Below are 22,362 nucleotides of genomic sequence, written 5' to 3'. Positions count from 1 at the left end.
TGAAGATGACGTCCCGTGGCCAATACTGATGTTGGGATTCTCAGATCATACTTGCCAAAGCCGGTGTGCATGTGTATGTGTGTGTGTTGAATTAAAATTTTCTTCATTCATATGAGCAAAACTTCTTATCCATCAATGGATGCCTTTATTAGTAACATTTTAGATCGGAAAGTTTGCAGTGTAAAAAAGGAAGCTAAAAAGAGAAGCAAATTCAGAATACTATGGAAATGCTTTGAAACCATTGTTGACTTTTGCCATAACTACTTAATAAAATACTGACTTCACTGAGGGGTGCTGGCATTTTTAAAGTGATGTCTGATGTGATATTCAAGTGAGGTGTAGCATAGTTGTATCTGAGTAGATAGAATTCGTGGGAGGTGAAAATTAAGTAATGGGTTTTTTTTGTAGCTTCCTCAGAAAGATTGGCAAAAATGTGGTTTGTGGCAAGATAAAAAAAAAATGAGGAAATTCTATTTTCATAGTCTTGTTCCTTAAAAGGGAACAAATTGGTCAATATCAGCCTTAATGTGTTCTTTTGTTTTATTTTTAATCCTATTGTACACTAGATGAAGTTGCTCAGATAAGAGTCGAGCAGAAGTTCTGTTTGTGCACTGTGTGACAGCTATGTGGCACCCCTTAGATTCCTTCAACCAGAAGTTTGGGTGACCATAATCTCACAGTTAAGACTGTGCCTGATGGGAGGTTCAGTGTTCTTTAAATAGGGGCAAAGGATTATGAGGCATGATAATTAAAACAGCTGTCAGGTTTTTGTTTGTTACTGGCAATGGTAGTTACAATACAATATAAATAAAAACTTTTCCGTAGATTGTACTTCCATTTCAGAGAAGCAACTTGGTCTTGATGCCTTGCCAATGTGACCAAACATTTTGAAACTACCACATTAGCAAGCTGCCCAAGGTTTCATGTTAGGACACAAGAGAAGAATTACCTAGTGTAGCTCAGATAATTGGATCCACCTATAAACACAGTTGAATATTGCCTTTTTAGTAGACAATCTTCATTCTCTGATTTTTAAACATAGTAATGGGATTTTCTAAGACTTTCAGAAAAAAGACAAACTAGTAAAAACAGAATTAAAAAGGAAGTATATCTTAAGATAGCATTACCTAGGTTACTCACTATTAATTTAACATTGTTCAGTCTTTTAAAATGTACATGTGTTCAGAAATAATCACAGAGTAGTGTATAGTCTTACTGCTACCCTTGCAATCTCATACACTCTTCCCTAACACCCAGGCATCATTATAAGACATCCATATACATATCTATGCATGTGTACTTAAAAGCCACTTTAATAAAACAAGTGGTAGAACCATGATTATAAACATGTTTTACTTTTAATATGTGTTGGGTATCTTTGCTATTAATAGAGGTGGGTCTATAGAATATTATTTTTATATCACTTAATTTTATAGGTAATTTATTGAATCAACTCTCCTTTATTATGTTCTTATTACATTTTATAGTTCTGGTTAAAATGATTCTAGCTAATGCTTATTTATTGCTGAATAAAACTCCCCTATGGGCTGGTGAGATGGTTCAGCAGGTAAAGGTGCTTGACCCCAAGAGTGATGATCTAGGCTCCACCCCTAAAAACTGCATGATCAATACAAAGAATTGACTTCACAGACTTCACAAGTTGTTCTTTGATTTGTGCTTATGCATCATACCATGCCTGTAGCCACCCACATATATGCAAACACAAGTAAGTGTAACAAAAATTAGACTATAAGTCTCCACTGTGCATGTATATCACATTTCTTTATCTATATGACAACCACTTGGGCTGATTCTATGACTTGGTTCTTAAAAACAGTACTGAAATATCCATGGATGGGTACATATCACTATGGTGTATTGCTCCAGAATACTTGGAGCGTATGTCCAGGAGTGTCATAGCTGGATTGCACTGTAGTACTACCTTTAGTTTGGTGAGGAACTCCATACTGACTTTAGTACTACTTTGCCCCAGCAGTATAGAAGAGTTCCCTCTCTCTTCACCCTTACCAGCGTTTGTTATATTTCTTATCTTGATGGTTAGACATTATGTTCAGGGAAAGACAGATTTTCAATGTGGCTTTAATTGGCATTTCTTGGCGAATAAGGTTGTTGAACAGGTTTTAAAGTGTGGTTTGTCTTGTGAGCAACAGCCATTTCATTAGTTCATTTATAGACTGGGTTGTTTGGAGTTTTGAATTTATTTTTCGAGTTCATTATATAGTCTAGAAGGTCATCATCTGACAGATGTGAAACTGACAAGGATTTTTCTCGCGCTCTGTAGGCTGTTTCCTGACTCTGTTAATTGGGTGTAGGTTTTTAATTTCCTGCATTCCCATGTGTCAATTCTTGGAGGTTTCTTCAGAAAGCCTATGTCTATACCTATACCTTAAAGTGCTTTCCCTGTTTTCTTCTGGCAGTTTCAAAGTTACAGTCTCCTTCCACCCATTTTGAATGCATCCCTTGTGCATGCCGAGAGATTCCTTGCACTTGGTTATCCAATTTTCCCAGCACATTTTGTTGAAAGGTATTGTCCATTGTATGTTTTTGGCAGTTTGGTTAAAAAATCAAGTGGCTGTGTAAGGATTTATTTTGGGGACCTTTGCTCCATTCATGTGTCCATTTTTTGTGCCAGTATATTACTGTTTTCGTTTTCATGATTCTATCTTGAAATCAATAACTATGATATCTCTGACTTTGTTATTTTGCTCAGTTTGATTTTGACTATCCAGAGTCTTTTGTGTTTCTATATGAATTTTGGAATTGATTTTTCTGTTTTGGTGGAAATGGTTATAGGAATTTTGAATAGATTTGACTGAATTTGTAGACTGGTTTTGGCAATACAGCCATTTTCACAATATTGATTCTGCTGATCTGTGAGCATGGGAGGATTTTCTATCTTCTAGTCTATTCCTTAGTTTCTTTATTGGTATTTAAAGTTTTCATTGTTGAAGTCTTATTATACCTCCTTAGTTAAGTTCATAGTAATTATTGTACATATATTTTACTCTGTTGTGAATCAGGGAGAGAGCATGTCAAGTGAAAATATGCCTGTTAGATAGACTTGTCTGTCAGCAAGTGGTCCTGGGAAGTATAAGGTGGCAGGCAGAACAAGCCAGGCAAAGCAAAGGTGGTCAACAGTATTCCTTTATGGCCTCTGCTTTAGCTCCAACCTCCAGGGTCTCGCCTTGAGTTCCTTCCCAGATTTCTGTTCACGGTAAACTGTAAAGAAGTGAAAGAATCCCCTTTTCTCCCTGAAGTTGTTTTTGGTTGTGGCTTCTTTTTCACTGTAATAGAGAGTAAACTAATTTTTAAAATTGTTTTCCATCAATGTCTTAACTTCAGCATGAACGAGATGCACTTGTTTTGATAGACTCATGCAGAAATATTTCTTTTGTCTTTGGAAGGGATTACTTAGGCAGCAGTCTACTTTACATTTATTGTCTGTGTTGGTTTCTAGTAAGCAGAAGCATAATAAATTTTATATTTTATCTTGTACCTTGTGAATTTATTGACCTTATTTTTTACTTATTGAACTTATTTTTTGGACTCTTTTGTGTTTCCTATGCAGATGACTGTGCCTTCTGCAAATATTGATTGACAGTTTTGTGTCTTTTTTAAAATAGTTCTTTGAAATTAACTCCCTTTTCCTGCTTGACTAAACTGGTTAGAATGTCCTGATTAATTTGAATAAGAGGAGAGAAAGTTGTAGCTGGGATAGTGGTTCATTTCCGTATTGTCAACCAAAACCAGGAGGCAGGAGGATTGCCTCAAGTTTGATGCATTGAGTATTAAGCTACCTAAGTCTATGTAGCAAGATCCTATATAAAATAAGTGGTGAGAATTAATATTCTCATTTTATTTATTTTATTTTTGAGTATTAAGCCAACCTTGCATCCCAGGGTAAATTCTGGTTGGTAATTATATGGAATTTGTACAGTGTACTTCTGAGTTCTAGTTAGTAATTTTGTTTTGTTTTGTTTTTGAGACAGGCTTTTCTCTGTGTAGTTTTGGTTGTCCTGGAACTTGCTTTGTAGATAAGGCTGGCTTTTAACTCAGAGATCTGCCTACCTCTGCCTCCTGAATGCTAGTATTAAAGCTGTGTGCCACTACTGCCTGGATCTATTTAGAAATATTTTGTCAAGAACTTTTCTATTTCTATTCATAAGAGATGCTATTTTCCTTTATTTTCTGTCTGTTTGGTTTTAATTTCAGAGGAGCATTGGGTTCATTTGAAAATGTCCTTCTATTTTTGGAAAAAAAATTATCTAGAATTGTTTTTTGTTTCAGGGGAATAGAAACAGGATCTCTATGTGTAGGCTGGGATGGCCCCAAATTCATGGTGATCCACCTGGCTCTGCCTCCTGATATTTAGAATTGATTTGAATTTTTAATATGTGTATTAGAATTCACTAAGTGATACCATCATACCATTCAGATTTTTGAGAATTTTTCAATTTTTTTTTAGTCCTCTCCTCCCAAATGTTCATTTCCCTAGCGGCTACAGGGATATTCAAATGTCCCCTCTGTCTTGTCCCTTTTGTGGGACCGATCCATTTCACCTACAATTTCAGATTTATGTATAATAACAAACACTTCTTTAATTCCCTATTCTTTGTTGTCTTTAGATTCTGTTATGAAATCCTTTGATTTTTGATATTGAAAGCCTCTCTCTCTCTCTCTCTCTCTCTCTCTCTCTCTCTCTCTCTCTCTCTCTCTCTCTCTCTCTCTCTGTGTGTGTGTGTGTGTGTGTGTGTGTGTGTGTGTGTGTGTGTGTGTTATGTGTGTGTGTTGGGGGTGAAGGTCTCTCTCTAGCCTTGGCTAGCCTACTCCTCCCTGGGTATATCTGGGTGTTCTCAGACTTGTGGAGATCATCTTGCACACCCATCTCTCAACTCTTGCTTGTTTACACTTCTTTCTGATTTATCTTCTGGCTTTTGCAAGACTCTGATGGGCTCAAGGTGGTGTAAGTGGTGCTCTATTATTATTAGCAGATGAAGAAGTCCAGGATCCCTATTGGCCTTTCTTAACACCTATGATGGAAAGAGGCTCCTTGTTGAGTGGATGCTCTGGATCTACTCTAGAACACTACTGATAACATGCTTTCTGAGAGATAGGAGTGATTTTACTGACACAGAGAGCATGTGCTGGCCTTGTTCTCACTGACTATGCAGAATGTCCTGAATTTGCTATGTAGGACTTCCTCTTTTGCTTCCATAGAAGCAAAGGAGATGGATGCAGCATTACTAGATAATGGACATCTCAACCACCTGTGGGGCATCAATCAGCCCTAGGGTTGGGACTCTTGACCTTGCTGGGAGCCAGTGCCCTTACTTTTCCTTTGTCCTCTGGGTTTTGTTCCAAAGTTGTGATAAAAGAAGCAAAAACAATATTCAGGAAACCACTGTCATGCAATTTCTTGGACAATCAATATCATTAGCCAGTTGGTCTTCAGCCTCAGAGTATTCTTATATTGGTCTTCAGCCTCAGAGTATTCTTATAATTGTTTTTTATTATTATTATTATTATTATTATTATTATTATTATTATTATTTATAGTAGTAGTAGTAGTAGTAGTAATGAGTCTTTCTCTGTCCCACAAGCCAGCTCCAAGTAATGACATGGAGACTTCTTATTAATTATGAAAGCATGGCCTTAGCTTAGGCTTGTCTCAACTAGATCTTATAATTTATATTAATCTACATTCTGTCACATGGCATTACCTCTCTTCCATCTTGTAGCTACTGTTTACTCTCTGTGTCTCACTGGTGATTCTGCCTTTCTTCTTCCCAGCATTCTTTCTCTGCCTGGAAGTCCCAGCTATACTCCCTGCCTAGCTATTGGCCATTCAAATTTTTATTACACCAGTCCCAGCAATACATCTTCACACAGTGTACAAATATTCCACAACACTCTCCCCTTTTCTCTAAATAAAAAGGAAAGGTTGTAGCTCTAGTACAGTAAAACTATATACAATAAGAACAATTATCAAGTAAGAATTACATTTACAATGTCCAGTACATATGTATTTTGCAAATTCAAAGAAAATACTCCATTATCTATCCTATCTTGGTAAGCCAATGTTTTGTGCCTGATTATTTTCTATCAAAACTAGAGAAAACCATAACTAAAGCTATCTAATCTTCAACCCCATCAGAGACCTGAAAAGGATATAATGTTACCTGATTAAACAGGAAGTACAGAGCAAATAACTTCCCAAACTAAGAAATGACAGAGACCTCTGGCTGCCTGGACAGTCACCTCAAGGTTCCTCTGCAACATTTAGGGCATCCATCTTTGGCCTACAGGCCTAGAATATATGACAAACTTTTCTGTGAAGCAGGAATTTTGAAGGACTCTCCTACCTTGTCTAGGTAAATTTCGGCTGTCACTTTCTTTTGTGTTCTGCATGTCCAATTTGATCAGCACACTGTCAGCAGTCAAGGCAAGGGCAGTTTCTTGTCCAATGGCTAACTTTGCCACAATGAAAGCAGCTCCACATGGAAGTTCTTTGATGCCCATCATCCTTTTTTGAAGTAAATTGATACTTCCAGGAAGAGACATGTCTCATTGCCATGAAAAGCCTTAGGTTATTAAAACATGTTAAATGCCATATTTTGTAGGTCTCTCAAGTATTTGAAGACCAGCTACCTATCTAAAATATATTTGTTTAACCTTGAAAACATACCTAACATGGTGACTACAAGTTTGACTTGTAGATTTTTTTAATCTATATTTAATCTATATTTCTTAATTATACATTACATTTTTAAATGAGCTGCATAGGTACAATACCTTAAACAAGGGTAGAAACATATATACAGTATAAAAAAATAAACTTAAATTTGTATCAATATACAAAAATATCTTAAACAAGAATAGAAACATACGTAGAGCATGTTCTGACAAAAATAATTTAAAAATTGTATCAATATACAAAAATCCATACTAATATAAAACATTTGAGATTAATAGTTGCTTTTTAGTTTAAAGTAGATTCAACAATCTACCATTTTATCCTATCATTTCTATATCTTCTTCCTTTTTTAGAAGGAAATATTTGAGTCTAACCTCCCTGGTTTAGTTTTTTTTTTTTTTATCATGACCATTAAGTTTCAAATAACCCCACTAAATGATGATTAACATCCACCAAATGACCAGAAACCACCAACCCCACATCTTGGGGATGTAGATGTCATGTTTCCTAGACTGCTTCTTGTTGTCTGTGGGTGGCAGCATCTTTAGGGGACCCCGAGAAAATTGGGATAATGCTCAAATCCTGGGAGAAAGCTGTATCATTTGTTGTCCAGTCTTTGTGTAATGAGAAAGTGTAGGGCTCATCTGAATTCCTTGTCAGAGTAGTCTGTGAGGCTGGGCCCTCTCAGCTGGCAACTTTGAAGTAGTTCTGGATGCAGAATTTTGAGGAAACTGAATCAGAGACATTCTGAGAAGCTGGATCACCTGAGCCACTTGTCTTCATTGGTATCTGGTCCTTTTGTTCTGATAACACACAAACTTTTAAAGTTAACATACTGCATTAGCACAAGTATGGAATGTGCGGTGTGTATAAGTTAGATAAAGATGATTTTCTCTCTTATGTTTGAGCAGGTAAAAGGCATCTGTAAACTTTATAAGTCCATTTGGACTGTATAACCAAACCTCGACCCATGCCATATGAAAGGATGGCATGTAATAATAAGTCATTTTGATTCTCTAGCCAATAAGATTTATCCTGTCTCATCCAGTCTCAGAGCTGTTCCCATGCAGAGGGATCAGCTTATGTATCACCTGTCCTGTAGTCCTTTCTCATAGCTGTAGCCAAGATCCTCAGGAGGTCTCCCCTGGTCAAATCTGATCTCTATTAACTTTGAAGGAATCCATAGCTTTTTGTTTCCTGAGGAAACAAAGGCATAACCTCTGCCCCAGTGCAGCATATTTCCTAGCTTCCATACTGAAGCCTAGACATCTCTAAAGTATATAGGCTGGATTAATTCAACAGTCCCTTCCACAGTTGAGTTTCTCTCAGCAGAAACTCTTTGCTCATCAGCATTAAAAGACTTTAAAGTCAACAAAGCACCGCACAAGATTTAGATGCCCTGTGTATTTCCCATACTTATGTGGTAATTATATATACACATATATATGTATATATACACACATATATGTATATTTATGTATATATGATTCTATTATATGTATATATCTATATATGATATATATATATATATATATATGATTCTATTCTCTTTTCAAGACTTTATTATTTTTAAACTATTTTTACTATGGCTGTCTATATCCATTTTTTACTGTATCTGTTTAAAGATTTTCTTGGTCTTGACCACTTTACTGTGAACCTGCAACCTTCTCTGACCACACGAGCCAAACCTTAACCCTGCCATGGAGCTCTGCACATAGTGCTGGCTGGCTCAAGCCTGCAGGCAGTGGCTGGGAGCCATGTCTCTGTACACTGCAGCTTGCCTGAGAGATGTTGGGACTAGGAAGCAGCATCTGGCCCTGTGTTGGTGTCCTTGGAACATTTTTTAAAGCTTTCTCGGGTCCTATGTGGAAATATGTTCCCCACGTTGAACACTCTGTAATGAGTCTTTCTCTGTCCCACCAGCCATCTACCAAATAATGACCTGGAGATTTCTTAGTAATTATGAAAGCTTGGCCTTTTCTTAGACTTGTATCAACTAGCTCTTATAACTTAAATTAAGCCATTTATATTAATCTACATTCTGTCATATGGCATTACCTCTCTTCCATCTTGTAGCTTCATGTCTCACTGGAAAATCTGCCTTTCTTCACAGCATTTTCTCTCTGCCCTGAAGTCCCACCTATATCTACTGCCTAGCTATGAAACCAATCACAACAGTACATCTTCACACAGTGTACAATTATCCCACAACAATTATTACTTTGGTTTTTTGAGACAGGGTTTCTTTATGTAGCCTTGGCTGTCCTAATTGTTTTTATTATATACATACAATGACTTTTATTGTATTTGAGGGGAAATAGGTGAAAGCATGTATATATTATCTTCACAGGAGAAATCCTCTGTCTGCTTTATCAGTGCATCCCTAGCATTTTGTAACATATTTGTAAAATGTAACTCTTTGAATGTATTTATGGTGTGACTGAATGAAGGACCTGTAACCTACAGACTGGATACATTGGCTTATGTATTAGCAACAACCCCAAGATGTCTCTAGTCATGCCTATTTCAAATTTACTCTGTGTGTTTTTCATTAGTGAGCAACAGCTAAAGTCTAGTCATCTTTATCTGAAGGTTGAGGTTGGTGAGGAACTTTATATACATTCTGTAAATTATAGAAAAAAGAAATGACCAGTCAGCCTTAGGCTCTCAATCCAATTGTCCTGAAGTGACATATCTCACCTCCACATTTTACTGTGTAAAGCAACTGAAATGCTAAATGCATTTGTGCCCCCCAAAAGTTACTCCATTCACCTAGAACCTCTCAAGCCTGGGCTGTTCCTTGTCAGTAAACAGGTGTCACCTCCAAAAAAAAAAGCCGGGCGGTGGTGGCGCATGCCTTTAATCCCAGCACTCGGGAGGCAGAGGCAGGCGGATCTCTGTGAGTTCGAGGCCAGCCTGGACTACCAAGCGAGTTCCAGGAAAGGCGCAAAGCTACACAGAGAAACCCTGTCTCGAAAAACCAAAAAAAAAAAAAAAAAAAAAAAAAGATAGCTGGGCGGTGGTGGCTCACGTCTTTAATCCCAGCACTCGGGAGGCAGAGCCAGGCGGATCTCTGTGAGTTCGAGGCCAGCCTGGGCTACCAAGTGAGTCCCAGGAAAGGCGCAAAGCTACACAGAGAAACCCTGTCTCGAAAAAAACCAAAAAAAAAAAAAATGCTAGTCCTAATGTCAATGGGGGAATGAAATTTGTTTTCCTAGGGAAGAGCAAATAATTTTTGGATAGTAAACAATACAGCCAACCACGTAATGGAATACTAACTTTGAGTAATGTGATGCTTTAGATTCTTTTTCAAAGTCAACACACAACAAGATTGGACTTGGACTGGTAATTGCTGAAGTTGATTTTTGCTCCACAAAGATTAATCTTTACTGCTGTCCATTGTGTTTTAATCTTTCTATAATCAAGAGCAAAACAGTTATTTTCATAATACACGCATTGCAGAAGTAGACAAAAAGACACAGTTCTTGAACAACCACATTGTAGTGTAAGAGGTCAGCAAATGTTTTCTATAAGCCTTAGGTCTATTCATTCTGTTACAATTGCTTAACATTGTTGTTGTCTCAAGAAAGTGGACCTAGCAACGCATTAAAAAAGTGGGCGTATTGTGTTTCAATCAACTCCTACTTATAAAAACAGTCCAGGGGCTGGAATGGGGTTATAGTTTGCATTCTCTGGCCTTTGTGATTGCTGGTGTTTGGACTTCAGCAGTGCTGAATTCCTTCTGGAGAAAAGCTCTGTAGTATTTCATCTGCTAAAGGCTAACCTGGCATTTGCTAGAAGATGAGTTCACTGGACCCAAGAACAGACTTTTTTTTTATTGGAATATTTGCCATGTATTGAAATAGTTTATAATTGCATTTTCATCTCTCTAAACATATTCTGACTTTCTTTGCGTTTATATCGATTTTTTAAATGTTGTTCTAATGTTTAGTTCATACAAATTTGTCAATTATTATGTTTGACGCTTATATCATTTCTGCTATTTCTGGATCAGTCTTTTAGCAGTGCAGGAGTCATAATGGCTTATGTTTCTCAGGGGTTAAAGTTTATATGGCTTTATAAATGTCTAAAAACAGAATGAACTCATAAGGCCTTTGCTATAAAGTCTCATTTTAAAATGTATTCTTAGAATAAGCATTGCTTTTCAAAAATAAATTCACAAAAGTTCTACTGAATGCTCATTGTGCTAAATGCTCATGGTCTGCCTACTCTGACCATAGATACAAAATGATGTCAACCTTCAGAAGCAAAGTTCCCACATAGGTTGCAAGGAGTGGAATAAATATCTAAGTAGAAAAATTGTAACTCTGATGACAAAAACAAATCTGAATCCTTTAGAGAGTAGATCCTTAATGTTTTATAACATTGGAAGCCTAAGCTCTTTCTTGGACCCAGAGTCCTTAACTATGGGGAAGGCAGATCTCTTTGAAGGACTAGAATCATAGGATGTGTTGAGTCTCCCAGATCTATCTCAAAACTTCTGAAACCTTTTCATTTTGAAGCTGCTAAGAAGGAATAGAAACATTCAGACTGTTTACATCCAGACTATATATCCTTGGGGGAATAAATAACTCAGTCACACCATCTAAGATCTGAAAGATGTAGGAATGATTCTGAAAATGTTATCTCTCTTTACCACATATTTGTGCAGTGCAAACTCAGAACAAAGTAATGGAGAACAACTGTCAATCACCGAGAGCGCAGGCAGGTGGTGGTACTTGTTGCAGATCCAGCTCCAGCAGCAGAGTTGGTATCTTTTCTGGAACTCTTAAGGCACCTGACAGTTATTGGTTTTACATGTTTTCTTTAACTTGTTATTTACAAAGACAGGGTGGTTTGCTTTTCTGTAGAGCAATACTGTAGCTGGAGTTTTCTCCAGTCCAGCCTGGCCCACAGTCAGGACAAATCTCTCTCACCCCCCAGTCCTGTAGCAGCTTAGACCCAACCGAGTAAACACACAGAGACTTATATTGCTTACAAACTGTATGGCCATGGCAGGCTTCTTGTTATCTAGTTCTTATATCTTAAATTAACCCATATCTATTAGTTTATAAGTTGCCATGTGGCTCGTGGCTTACCGGTACCTTACATCTCACTTTTCATGGTGGCGACTGGCAGCGTCTCTCTGACTCAGCCTTCCACTTTCCAGAATTCTCCTCACTTCTTATCCCGCCTATACTTCCTGCTTGGCTACTGGCCAATCAGTGTTTTATTTATTAACCAGTCAGAGCAACACACTTAACATACAGAACATCCCACAGCACAATACAATCACACTGTCATCACCCTTTAAAAAAAAGTCTTTTTGTTCTTTAAGTTTTTTTGTTATGTTTTATTTATTTATTTTGAATGTACAGGGCATTGCTTGCATGTGGAGGCCAGAGAACAGCTTGCTGCAGTCAGTCCTACTACATTGTTTCATGGGATTGAACTCAGGTCATCAGGCACTAGCTCACAAACATCATCTTACTCCAGTATTATTTAAATCATCCTGATTTTTTTTTGCCATAACATTCTGCTGCAGACAATTAGCCATGTCTGCAGATGTTTTTGATTGTAGCTATTAGAGCAGAAGATGCTTCTGCTGTCTCTAGAGGAGGAACAGTGACAGTTCTCAACATCATGCAATGTATGGGAGATCCCTCCACAGCTAACAATTATTTGGCCTCTAGTAACAATAGTTCCAACAATGTGATCATTTCATTAGCCCATAGAATGGCATACTGGCCTTCAGTATTGATGACGTTATGCTAATTGGATTTGATGTACTGAAAACAACTAGTAATGTGTATGCATGCCAGAAGATAAAGGACAAACCAGAAGTCATTTAAGTTCTATTACAGCAGTTAAATTTCTAGGACTTAGCATCCGGACCCCATGATAGTATCCACTATTTGCATTACACACTATGTTAGAAGCATACCACTTAGTATTGCTTGGCGTCTGAAAACACCCTCTAAATCTTTAGGCATTGATCAGACTTTGGTTATGCCTACCAGGTCTTAGTGGGATGGGAAATATCTCAAAGTTCTCTACTAGAAGATGGCTGAATTTTTTGTAGCACAGGTGGAAGTAGGCAGCTTCTGGAAGGTTTTCATGAGGAAATGAGTGAACGTAGTTTCGTCTATCAGTGCAATACCAACCTTTCATTTCCTTTTGCATTCAGGCTACACTGGCCTGTACTTTGGGGTCTTGTAATTAAAACAGAAAGGATGTACGTGTGCAGATCACTTCAATAATTTGAGATGGAGGTTCAAGACATTTCTACGAGATAAAATAACAAACTTTTTTTTTTTCCAATGCTGAAAGTTGAACCAAGGGCTTTGAGGGTGCTAGGCAAACATTCCACTATACTGTAGTCCCAGTTCTGATGATGAGTTTTGTATAATAACATCGCCTTGGACTAGCCATTGAAGAAAATTGATTAGAAAAGATTAAGCAAGGGATCTGGGCAGTGGGCTCAGCAAGGAAGAACACTTTCCACACAAGCATGAGGATCCGAGTCCAAATCCCATCACTTGTAAAAAGCAAGATGTGGTCATTCATTTGCCTTTTTACCCTAGTGCCATGGGAGTTGGAGACAGAATAATTGCTGGGACTTCCTGACTGTCAAATCTAATTCCAAGTTCAGTGAGAAATCCTGTTTCAAGGGAATAAGGTGTGAAGTGGTGGGCAGGTCACTTGATGTCCTCTCTGGCTTTCATATGCACTCCCACTTTCCATGCTTCCAAAGTGTGTAGATAATACACACACACACACACACACACACACACACACACACACACACACACACGCGCGCGCGCGCATAATAATAATAATAAAGATAAAAACAGCCTGGTGTCTTGAATTCAATGGGTTTTAAAACAATATATGCAGAAAATAATTTAAAGTATTAGATAATTCTGTATATACTCATGCCAAGAACTAAATACATCTATAGACAAGTGCTATTGAAATAAATTATCTTGGATTGTTTCTTTTACTTATAGTGTCATACTTCTCACTAATATTTCTTCCAAAGTTTGTCCCATAAGATGTTGAATATTAGTGGAGACTAAAAAATAATTGAGTACATGAAGATAATATATCATGAAACTTTATCAGATTATATTCTTAACTGACTGGTTACTTTATAAGAATGGAGGCACAAAATACCCAACAACCTTTTTCCACTGTTGTCTTCAGAAATTGCTTAGTTCTTATGACTCATGACATGCAGTGTGCAGGTATCCTGTGCAAAATTGCAGCAGTCCAAACGTGTGCATATTGAAATTAATCAGTGCTGGAGTTCAGCGATACATGTACCCTGAACACCAACTTAAAAAAGAAATGAAATCTATATATTTAAATTCCCATTTGTTAATTCAAATGTCATTTTCTTAAATTGTGTCTTTGGGTGTTTTGTCTTATTGTTTCAGGGCACCATCTACTTTGCTTACATACATTTCCTGTGTCTTTTTTTTCCTGCTTTTGTGATCTAGTTCCATTGGGATTCTCTTTTCAGCCACACGTCCCTTCCTGTTTGTGATGCTCCCTTTTGTGCCTCTTTCCAATGTGTCTTCATTTCTTTGGGATTTTAAATTTCTCTTTCCTGATCCTGCCAGCACAGGTAGCTTCCCGCTTCGCATTGCTTCTGATGTCTTTTTTCTGCTTTTCTGTCCTCCACATTCAATAATTGCTCCAACTGCTTCATTTCATGATGAAATGCTTTCATATGTTTCATCTTCTCCATGAATTGTGATGGCAACCCAGTGTTAATCTTAATAAAACTATTCTTTAGTTTTTTTTTTTCTGTTTTTTTTTTTTTTTTTTTTTTTTCTTTTTTTTTTTTAATAACATCTTTCTGTAGATGCAGTGGCATCTCTTTTTTAAATCCCTTCATGGTCCAGGTTAGGGTCATGTTAGGGTTAAGTTCTTTGGGGGAAATGCTGACAAGGCTGCCGTCCCAGGCAGGTGAGCTGTGCAGGCAAAGCCTCTTAGATTTCAATTCCCACAAAGGCAGACTGCTGAGGCATCTGTGGGATTTTTTGTGGACACTCTTCCCACTCTATCTTCCATATTTTAAGTGATGTAGTATAGGGATCCTCTGAGGGCACACTGCACCTCTTCTGTTACAGACAGTATAGGGATGCTCTGTGGGCAACCTGCATCTCTTCTGTTTCAGACAGAGCCTGTCCACTTGGACGTGGGAGGGTGGCTCCTCAGCTTCAGGAAGGGAGCATTGTTCCTGCATCTTTTCTAAAGCTTACTTCACGTTAGTGAAAAAGATCTTGGTCTCGAGCCAGGTACTTAGAGGGAACCACATGCCAAAGACCAGGGATTATTTTGTTTATCACATTTTATAAAAGTCTGAATTAGTAGTAACAGGATAAGTGCAAAGGTATTTCAAGAGAGGAACTAAAGAATGAACTAAGTTCCCCAGGCCAGAAGATCCTATGGTGACTTGGGGATGGTCAGATGTAAGCAAATATAGTAGTGTTTCTCCTTCCTTAGAGCTCTGGTTAGGAGGTAGAAAGCTGAGACATGGAAGAAAACACACACACACACACACACACACACACACACACACACACACACACACACACATATGTTCAAGCAAGCAGACAAAGTCAAAGAATGAGGAAGTAGGACTGCTTTGGTTTAAGTTAGTTATCTTGATACACCTGCTGCAGTAATTAAGGAGTCTGGTTTCTTTCTATATGGTCCTCTTCATGTTTCTCCAGAGCTTTCCTCCCCCAAATCCTCATAGGAAACTAGGACAGGGAGAGTAGAATCCCAGCTCATGCCCACTGGCCATCCTTTCCAGTCCTGCCTGTAGGGTGAGCCTCTGGGAACGCAGTGCCTAGCCTCCAGGTTGTTAGGACAAATACCTGGAATTATGGACCTGAGAAGGGGTGGGAGGGGGAACTTATGGGGTTTTCAGTAGTAAGGGTTGGCCTGAGCACACATATGTGAATTCTCTTGTGTCTTTATGCTGAGGACTTCACCAATATTAATAGGTAGAACTGGTCACTGGTTTTCTGAATTCATAAATGGTATAGAGGCTCCCTCTTGTGGTTATTGTTAAAGTGCATGTTGTTTTCTGTTGTAAATTTTTTTTTCCTGTAATGTAATGTCACACATTAATGGAATGTAGTTAAAATATGTGTGTACAATATGTGATAACCACAATCAGCATTTTCACCTTTTTAAGCATCTATCACTTATCTTTGCGTTACTTGGGGATCATGGGTCCTGTTTGCTGGTTCTTAGTCTTGTTGATACAAACCATTTGAAAATGGACTCAGGTGAAAACTCAAGGACCATCTATGAGACTATGAGAGAAAAGCAACCTGGGAGGCAAGCTGCCAGGAGGAAGAAGACAAAAGAGGCAAAGACCAAACCTTGGCTCTGGTAGAGGCCAGGAGAGCAGGCAGGTCCAGCTATGGAAGTTACTGCAGCTGAGTGGCAGGGTGGTCTTCAGGGAGAGTAAGAACTTGTAGGTGTCAAGTCTAGTGGGCTTCAGATTTGGGCCAGTGTCTGAAGAGAAGAATATCAAACATTATGCTTCCCCTGAGAGAACTCAGAGAAAAAAGTGGCGGGCTTAGCAGTGAGGTCTCTAAGTAACTGCACAGACCGAGGGCTTTGGGGTCTAAACACCCGAATAACACTAAAATAAGAAAATGTGTGAATTACATCATCTTTCATTGATTAAATTTTGTTATTTCTTTACTGCATTTATGCAATTGGGTAAAACAGCTACTCATCTTCACTCTTTTCTGCATAAGTGACGTTCTGTCTATTCACTTGTAAACCCATTAACTTTTTACAAGGGTCTTTCATGGTGGAAAGTCCTGCATTATATTCCCTGTGATGCTTGCCCTATGTCCTTGAAATTATAAACCTCTCTTCATTCAGTTTGGAATATGTATATATTTTCTTATTCTAATTGATGATGCATTTATTTGATTGCTTTTGTATGACTTTCCTATCTGTAACTTGCTGTCTCACCTTTTATGTCTTTTGGAAATTTCAAAAATTATTGTGTTATTTTTCTGTGCCTGAGTGTTTTGCCTGCCTGTATGTCTGTGCACCGCATGCATGTCTAGTACCTATGGAGGTTAAAAGGGACCCTTGTGAGCTGACATGTGGCAGTTGCACATTGAACCTGGGTCCTCTGCCCGAGTAACAAGTGCTGATTTATTACAGAGCCAACCCTCCAGCCCTCACCAAAGTCTTAGGGTTTCAAATTTTTCTTATTTATCCATATGTGTCAAGTGTATATTTCTTCCTTGAAAGTCCTCCAGCCTTTATTTCCCTTTGCCTGTTTTATTTTTAGTAGTTTTTTTTTTTTTTTAATATTTCTGTTTTGTGCTTTCTTTCACAATGTCTCCATGAGCCTATATCATGAGCTCTGGACTGAAGAGGTAACTGCATTTTTTTTTTTAACTTTTATTTTTATTTTCTGGCCCCATAACATCACTGACATACTTAAATTGGTCACCTGCAAACTTCTTAGCTTCAAATCCCAAGTAGTATTTCTTGATATTCTAAATTTTGGCATGAGAGTAATCCCTAAATTTTCTCAATTAACTTATCTCCCTTTTGGCTTGTTTGTCTTTATATGTACCTTTCTTCGTTTTAAATGCAATGAAATGCAGTGACTGAAAGAAATATCTTAGGCACATGTAATGTGTAAGTAGATAATTGAAGATTTTGGCTGAACTGAAAATTCACAATTTTTTTTCCCCTCTGCTGAAGATACTTGCTTAACAGCAAGGAATGACACCGGATGTGAGTCCTCCACCTCTTTGCTGTCTAACTACTTGTATGTCTTTGTCCTGGGACAACTGTTGCTTGGAACTGGAGGAACTCCACTCTACACCCTGGGAACAGCCTTTATTGATGACTCTGTGCCCACACACAAATCTTCTCTGTATATAGGTGAGTGAACTCTTCGTATCATTGTGATTTATCGTTTGTTCACTGTGTAGGGAGAGTTGGAAAAGAGGTGACAACATATGGTTTCCGTCCCTATCACTAAGGGAGAAAAAAAACCAAACAAACAAAACCAAGTTAATTGTAATGTCACGGGCATTTCATTTAGGTAAGTGTGATTGTATTTTGTTTAATTGTTTACTGTTCTACCAAGTCGGTTACTAGGATGCACGGTGGTTTTATTGCGGTCTGTCCAGAACAAGCTGACATTCATGAATAGGTGGAACCAGGTCAGCAGCTTCTGTCTCAGTTGGGGACTGTGCAAACCCTGAGGGATTTTACTCAGGGCATTGTGTGTGTGTGTGTGTGTGTGTGTGTGTGTGTGTGTGTGTGTGTGTGTGTGAATGCGTGTGACCATACAGTACATTTAGAAGGTGCCCATACAGTACATTTCATTCTGCAAATACTTTGTTATATATGGCAACAATATAAACATCTACTAGCCAGAAGTAAACTGTTTACCTCTACTGCTAGTAAAAGTGAGAGAACTCACTAGGAATCATGACTAAGGACGAATGGCTTGCCTTTAAAAAACAGACTTATCACCAGTCCCCAGCACTTGGGAGGCAGAAGCAGGTGGATCTCTGTGGGTTTGAGGCCAGCCTGGTCCACAGAGGGAGTTCCAAGACAGCCAAGGTTTACATGGGTAAACCTTATCTTGGAAAACAAAACAAAACAAAAAATAGATTTATCAGCATATCTAGGTGTTAAATTCTGCTGCGACACAGTAAAATAAAGAAGGGTTTCTAAGTGGATGCGGAACGGAGAGACTCCTTACTTCACCTTGTTTTCTTCCACAAGATTGTAAACAATAATCACTGCTAAAAGGAACACAGTACATGTATGATCCCCACCACCAGTTACACACATAAACAGATTCATAATTACTGGGTTTAACTGTTATTATTATAATCAAGTGGTTTTTATAGTGAGTCATTATTTTTAGATTCCTCAATATAACTGTTAACTAAATTATACCTTTCACGTGATGTATTTTTTTAAAATCTCTGTAATTTTGATGTTGGTCTAGTCATTAAGAATTTTCTTTAGTAACATATATTTCTTCACTGTTGTTAGAATGCTGAGCAAAGCTGTTTATATGACTATTCTTAATGTCCTTAATCTTTTCCTAGGAATTGGATACTCTATGTCAATCTTAGGTCCTGCCATTGGCTATGTGTTGGGTGGACAGCTGTTGACAATGTACATTGATGTTGAAATGGGACAAAGGTAAGGCAATATCTGTTTTTCTTTTAATTTTTTTCCTTCTATTTCAGTAAAGTGGATCTCATTTCTCATTCAGAATGTCATGGAGGGTTTCAAGAAATAAAACAAAGCACACTCTTTTTATATGAATACCTAATGTATCGGCATTGCTTTCTGGATCTCTTAGCATAATAATGCATTTATTACTAAATAAGGATGTCTAATAGAATCACTGGTGATTTTTAAAAATATGCTTTATATACCATTTGTGTCATTCAAGAATAATAATTCAACTAGGCGATAGTGCCACACGCCTTTTATCCCAGCACTTAGGAGGCAGAGCCAGGCGGATCTCTGTAAGTTTGAGACCAACCTGGTCTTCAGAGCAAGATCCAGGACAGGCACCAAAATTACACAGAGAAACCCTGTCTTGAAAAAAAAAAGAATTATAATTCAATTAAAATTATTTTATCTGTAGATTTAGTTGCAGATAGATAATATTAATTGCCTTATAAGTATCTGAATGAGAATAGGTTCTCTGATACCTCTGATAATGTTATAAAAAACAAAACAAAAAACACTCCATTGGTCTCATAACCAATGTCAAAATATTTAACATTATTTATTCAATACTTACATTCTACACAGCACATTTTGTGTTAGCTTATATTGCATGTTATCCTATTCAATTCCCCCAAATAATTCTATTCAGCAGTAGATACACATACAGGTTAGTAAGGGGGGAACACATGAATTGCAGTACATCTTTTGTGTTTGAACTCCCTGTTTACCTTGGATTGGCTTTTCTTCCTGAATAGTTTCTGCGCCAGGGTGAGGCTCTCTTTTCCCACTTCCCCATCAGAAGTTAACTGCACAGTGCTTCACATGACAGCAAGGAGTGAATGAACGACCTGGTGTGTCTGATTGGTTCTCTATGATGCTACTTCTGGGTTTCTCTTACAGACAGTATAAAATCTGTTCAGGACAGTCCCTGGGATAGGACTGTTAACTTTGAAAATCAGGTATTTGGACATCAGAGAAAGACTGACAGAGTAATGTGTCTGGGGGAAGGTCTTATTGATATTAATAAAGGAGAACTATTATAAATATTTTGATAAATAATTTCAGAACAACAATTTAAAGAATGTGTTCATTGGAAGCATACTATATGAAACTTTTAACATTGATCAGTGATTTACTGTGAGATGTAGTTTACTACAATAAATGAAAAAAAAACCTAAATAATGTATAGAAATTCTGTGTATGTTTTTAAATATTTGTCATGTTTATATTTGCTATTGAATACTTTAAACTTTTATTCCATATTTGCTGCTTTAAAAAAAGATTTATTTACTTTTATTTTATGTGCATGAATGTTCTGCCTGCGTAGTTGCCTGTCCACCATCTGTGTGTCCAGTATCAGCAGAGGCCAGAAGAGGGCATCAGATCCTAGGAACTTGAGTTAACAGGTGGCTGTGGGCCATCATATTGCTGCTGAGAATCGAGCCCAGGTTCTTTGTAAGAGCAATAAATGCTCTTGATCACTAAGGCATCTCTTTAGCCCTCATTTTATGATGCTTTCCAAAGCATTACTCTTTTCTTTTTTTAAATTAAGAAATGTTTTATTCATTTTACGTACCAACCACAGACCCCCTCTCATCTCTCCTCCCACTCACCCCAGCCTTGCCCCCCAACCCACCCCTCATCCTCTACTCTGAAAAGGTAAGGCCTCCTCCCATGGGGAGTCAGCAAAGCCCAGCACATTCCACTGAGGCAGGTCCAAGCCCCTCACCCTGCATCAAGGCTGTACAAGGTGTCCCACCATAGGCCCTCTGCATAAGTGAGACTGTTGTGTAGCTTTGTCTGTTTAAGGGACCTCTGGTGCATGAGCTGGCTTTTGGGAGCCCAAAGCATTATTCTTAAACCTCATGTATACCGGTGTGTCTCTTATCTATTATCCGACACATTGTGATGGCTTTATTACAATTTTAAAAATATCCTACCCTTTGCACCTGAATTAAAAGACATCGGATTGTTATGACTGATTTCTAATTAAGACTGAATGAATTTTGACTTTTTCTTTTGCTTATAGTTCTGATGTCACTGAGGATGATCCACGGTGGTTGGGTGCTTGGTGGATTGGATTTCTTTTAGCTTGGATCTTTGCTTGGTCTTTGATAATACCTTTCTCCTGCTTTCCAAAACATTTACCAGGTAAATGCATCTCTCTTAAGTTCAAAAAGTTTTATTGTAATTTAGGTTGTTTTCAAGATGATTAACAAGAACTATAGAATATCCTGTTTGTTTTATAGCCCTTCTTTGTCTGCCAATGCATACTTTTAAAATCTAACTTCTTAGTAAATATTCATAGTGACATTAATATTTATGGTTTATTTTACCCCATTTATATTTAGTGAGCACTAAGTCCTTTTTAATAAAATTGTCCTTGTGTTTTATCTTAATTCTTGCCTATGTACATGCAAGATACAATTGAGATATTATCTCATATTGAGTTAATCATTCATTTCAAGGATCAATCTGTGTTAAATCATTCAAACTAATTATTGATAGTTGTACAAGTACTTTTTTCAATTCTCCTCAAACTCATTCTGTCATATATTAATTAATAAACCATATTTTAATACTAGATAATCTTTGAAAGACATCTTAGTAGAAATGAGTGTCCATTCTTTTATGGGTTCTTGCCTCTGAAGCATTTTTCTCAACTTGAAGGCATTTATTTATTTCCATTTTCATTTGCAACAAAACTTTTGGAGGTGTATGGAAGTGTGTAGAGATGTATGGAGGTCTGTGGAGGTGTGTGGAAGTGTGGGGAAGTGGATGAAAGTGTGTGGAGGTGTGTGGAAGTGTATCAAAGTGCGTGGAGGTGTGTGGAAGTGGGTGGAGGTCTGTGGAAGTGGGTGGAGGTGTGTGGAGGTGTGTGGAAGTGTGTGGACATGTGTGGAAGTGTGGAGGTGTGTGGAAGTGCGTGGAGGTGAGTGGAAGTGTGTGGAGTTGTGTGGAAGTGTATGGAGTTGTGCAGAAGTGTGCAGGTGGGGGAAAGTGTGGAGATCTGTGGACGTGTGTGGAAGTGTGGAGGTGAGAGGAAGTGTGTGGAGGTGTATCAAACTGTGTGGAGGTGGGTGGAAGTGAAGGGATGTGTGGAGGTGAATGGAGGTGGATGAGGTGAGTGGAAGTGTGTGGAGGTGGGGGGAAGTGTGTCTAGGTGGATGGAGACGTGGAGGTGTGTGGAAGTGTGTGGAGCTGTGTATAAGGGTGTGGAGGTGGGTGGAAGTGTGTAGAGGTCTGTGGAAGTGTATGGAGGTGTATCAAAGTGTGTGGGGGTGAGTGGAGGTGGATGGAAGTTGCAGGGAGGTGAGTGTGGAGGTGTAGAAGTGTGTTTGTGGAGGTGTGGGGGGTGGGTAGAGGTGATTATGAAGGTT

General features: G+C 38.1%; 1 protein-coding gene across 1 annotated transcript in view; it reads left to right on the top strand.

Annotated features, from left to right (window-relative positions):
- Slco4c1 (solute carrier organic anion transporter family member 4C1) overlaps positions 1-22,362 on the top strand; it is a 57,106-nt gene that overhangs the window by 11,409 nt on the left and 23,335 nt on the right. Inside the window, exons 3-5 of the mRNA XM_028879085.2 lie at positions 17,477-17,659; positions 18,847-18,943; positions 21,012-21,133. Coding sequence (XP_028734918.1) covers positions 17,477-17,659; positions 18,847-18,943; positions 21,012-21,133 — 402 coding nt within the window. The remainder of the gene's footprint in view (positions 1-17,476; positions 17,660-18,846; positions 18,944-21,011; positions 21,134-22,362) is intronic.

The sequence above is a fragment of the Peromyscus leucopus genome, chromosome 13, assembly GCF_004664715.2.
Source record: "Peromyscus leucopus breed LL Stock chromosome 13, UCI_PerLeu_2.1, whole genome shotgun sequence".
NCBI classification, from domain to species: domain Eukaryota; kingdom Metazoa; phylum Chordata; class Mammalia; order Rodentia; family Cricetidae; genus Peromyscus; species Peromyscus leucopus.
Note: the sequence above shows the minus strand (reverse complement) of the source record. Positions and strands in the feature narration are given on the sequence as shown.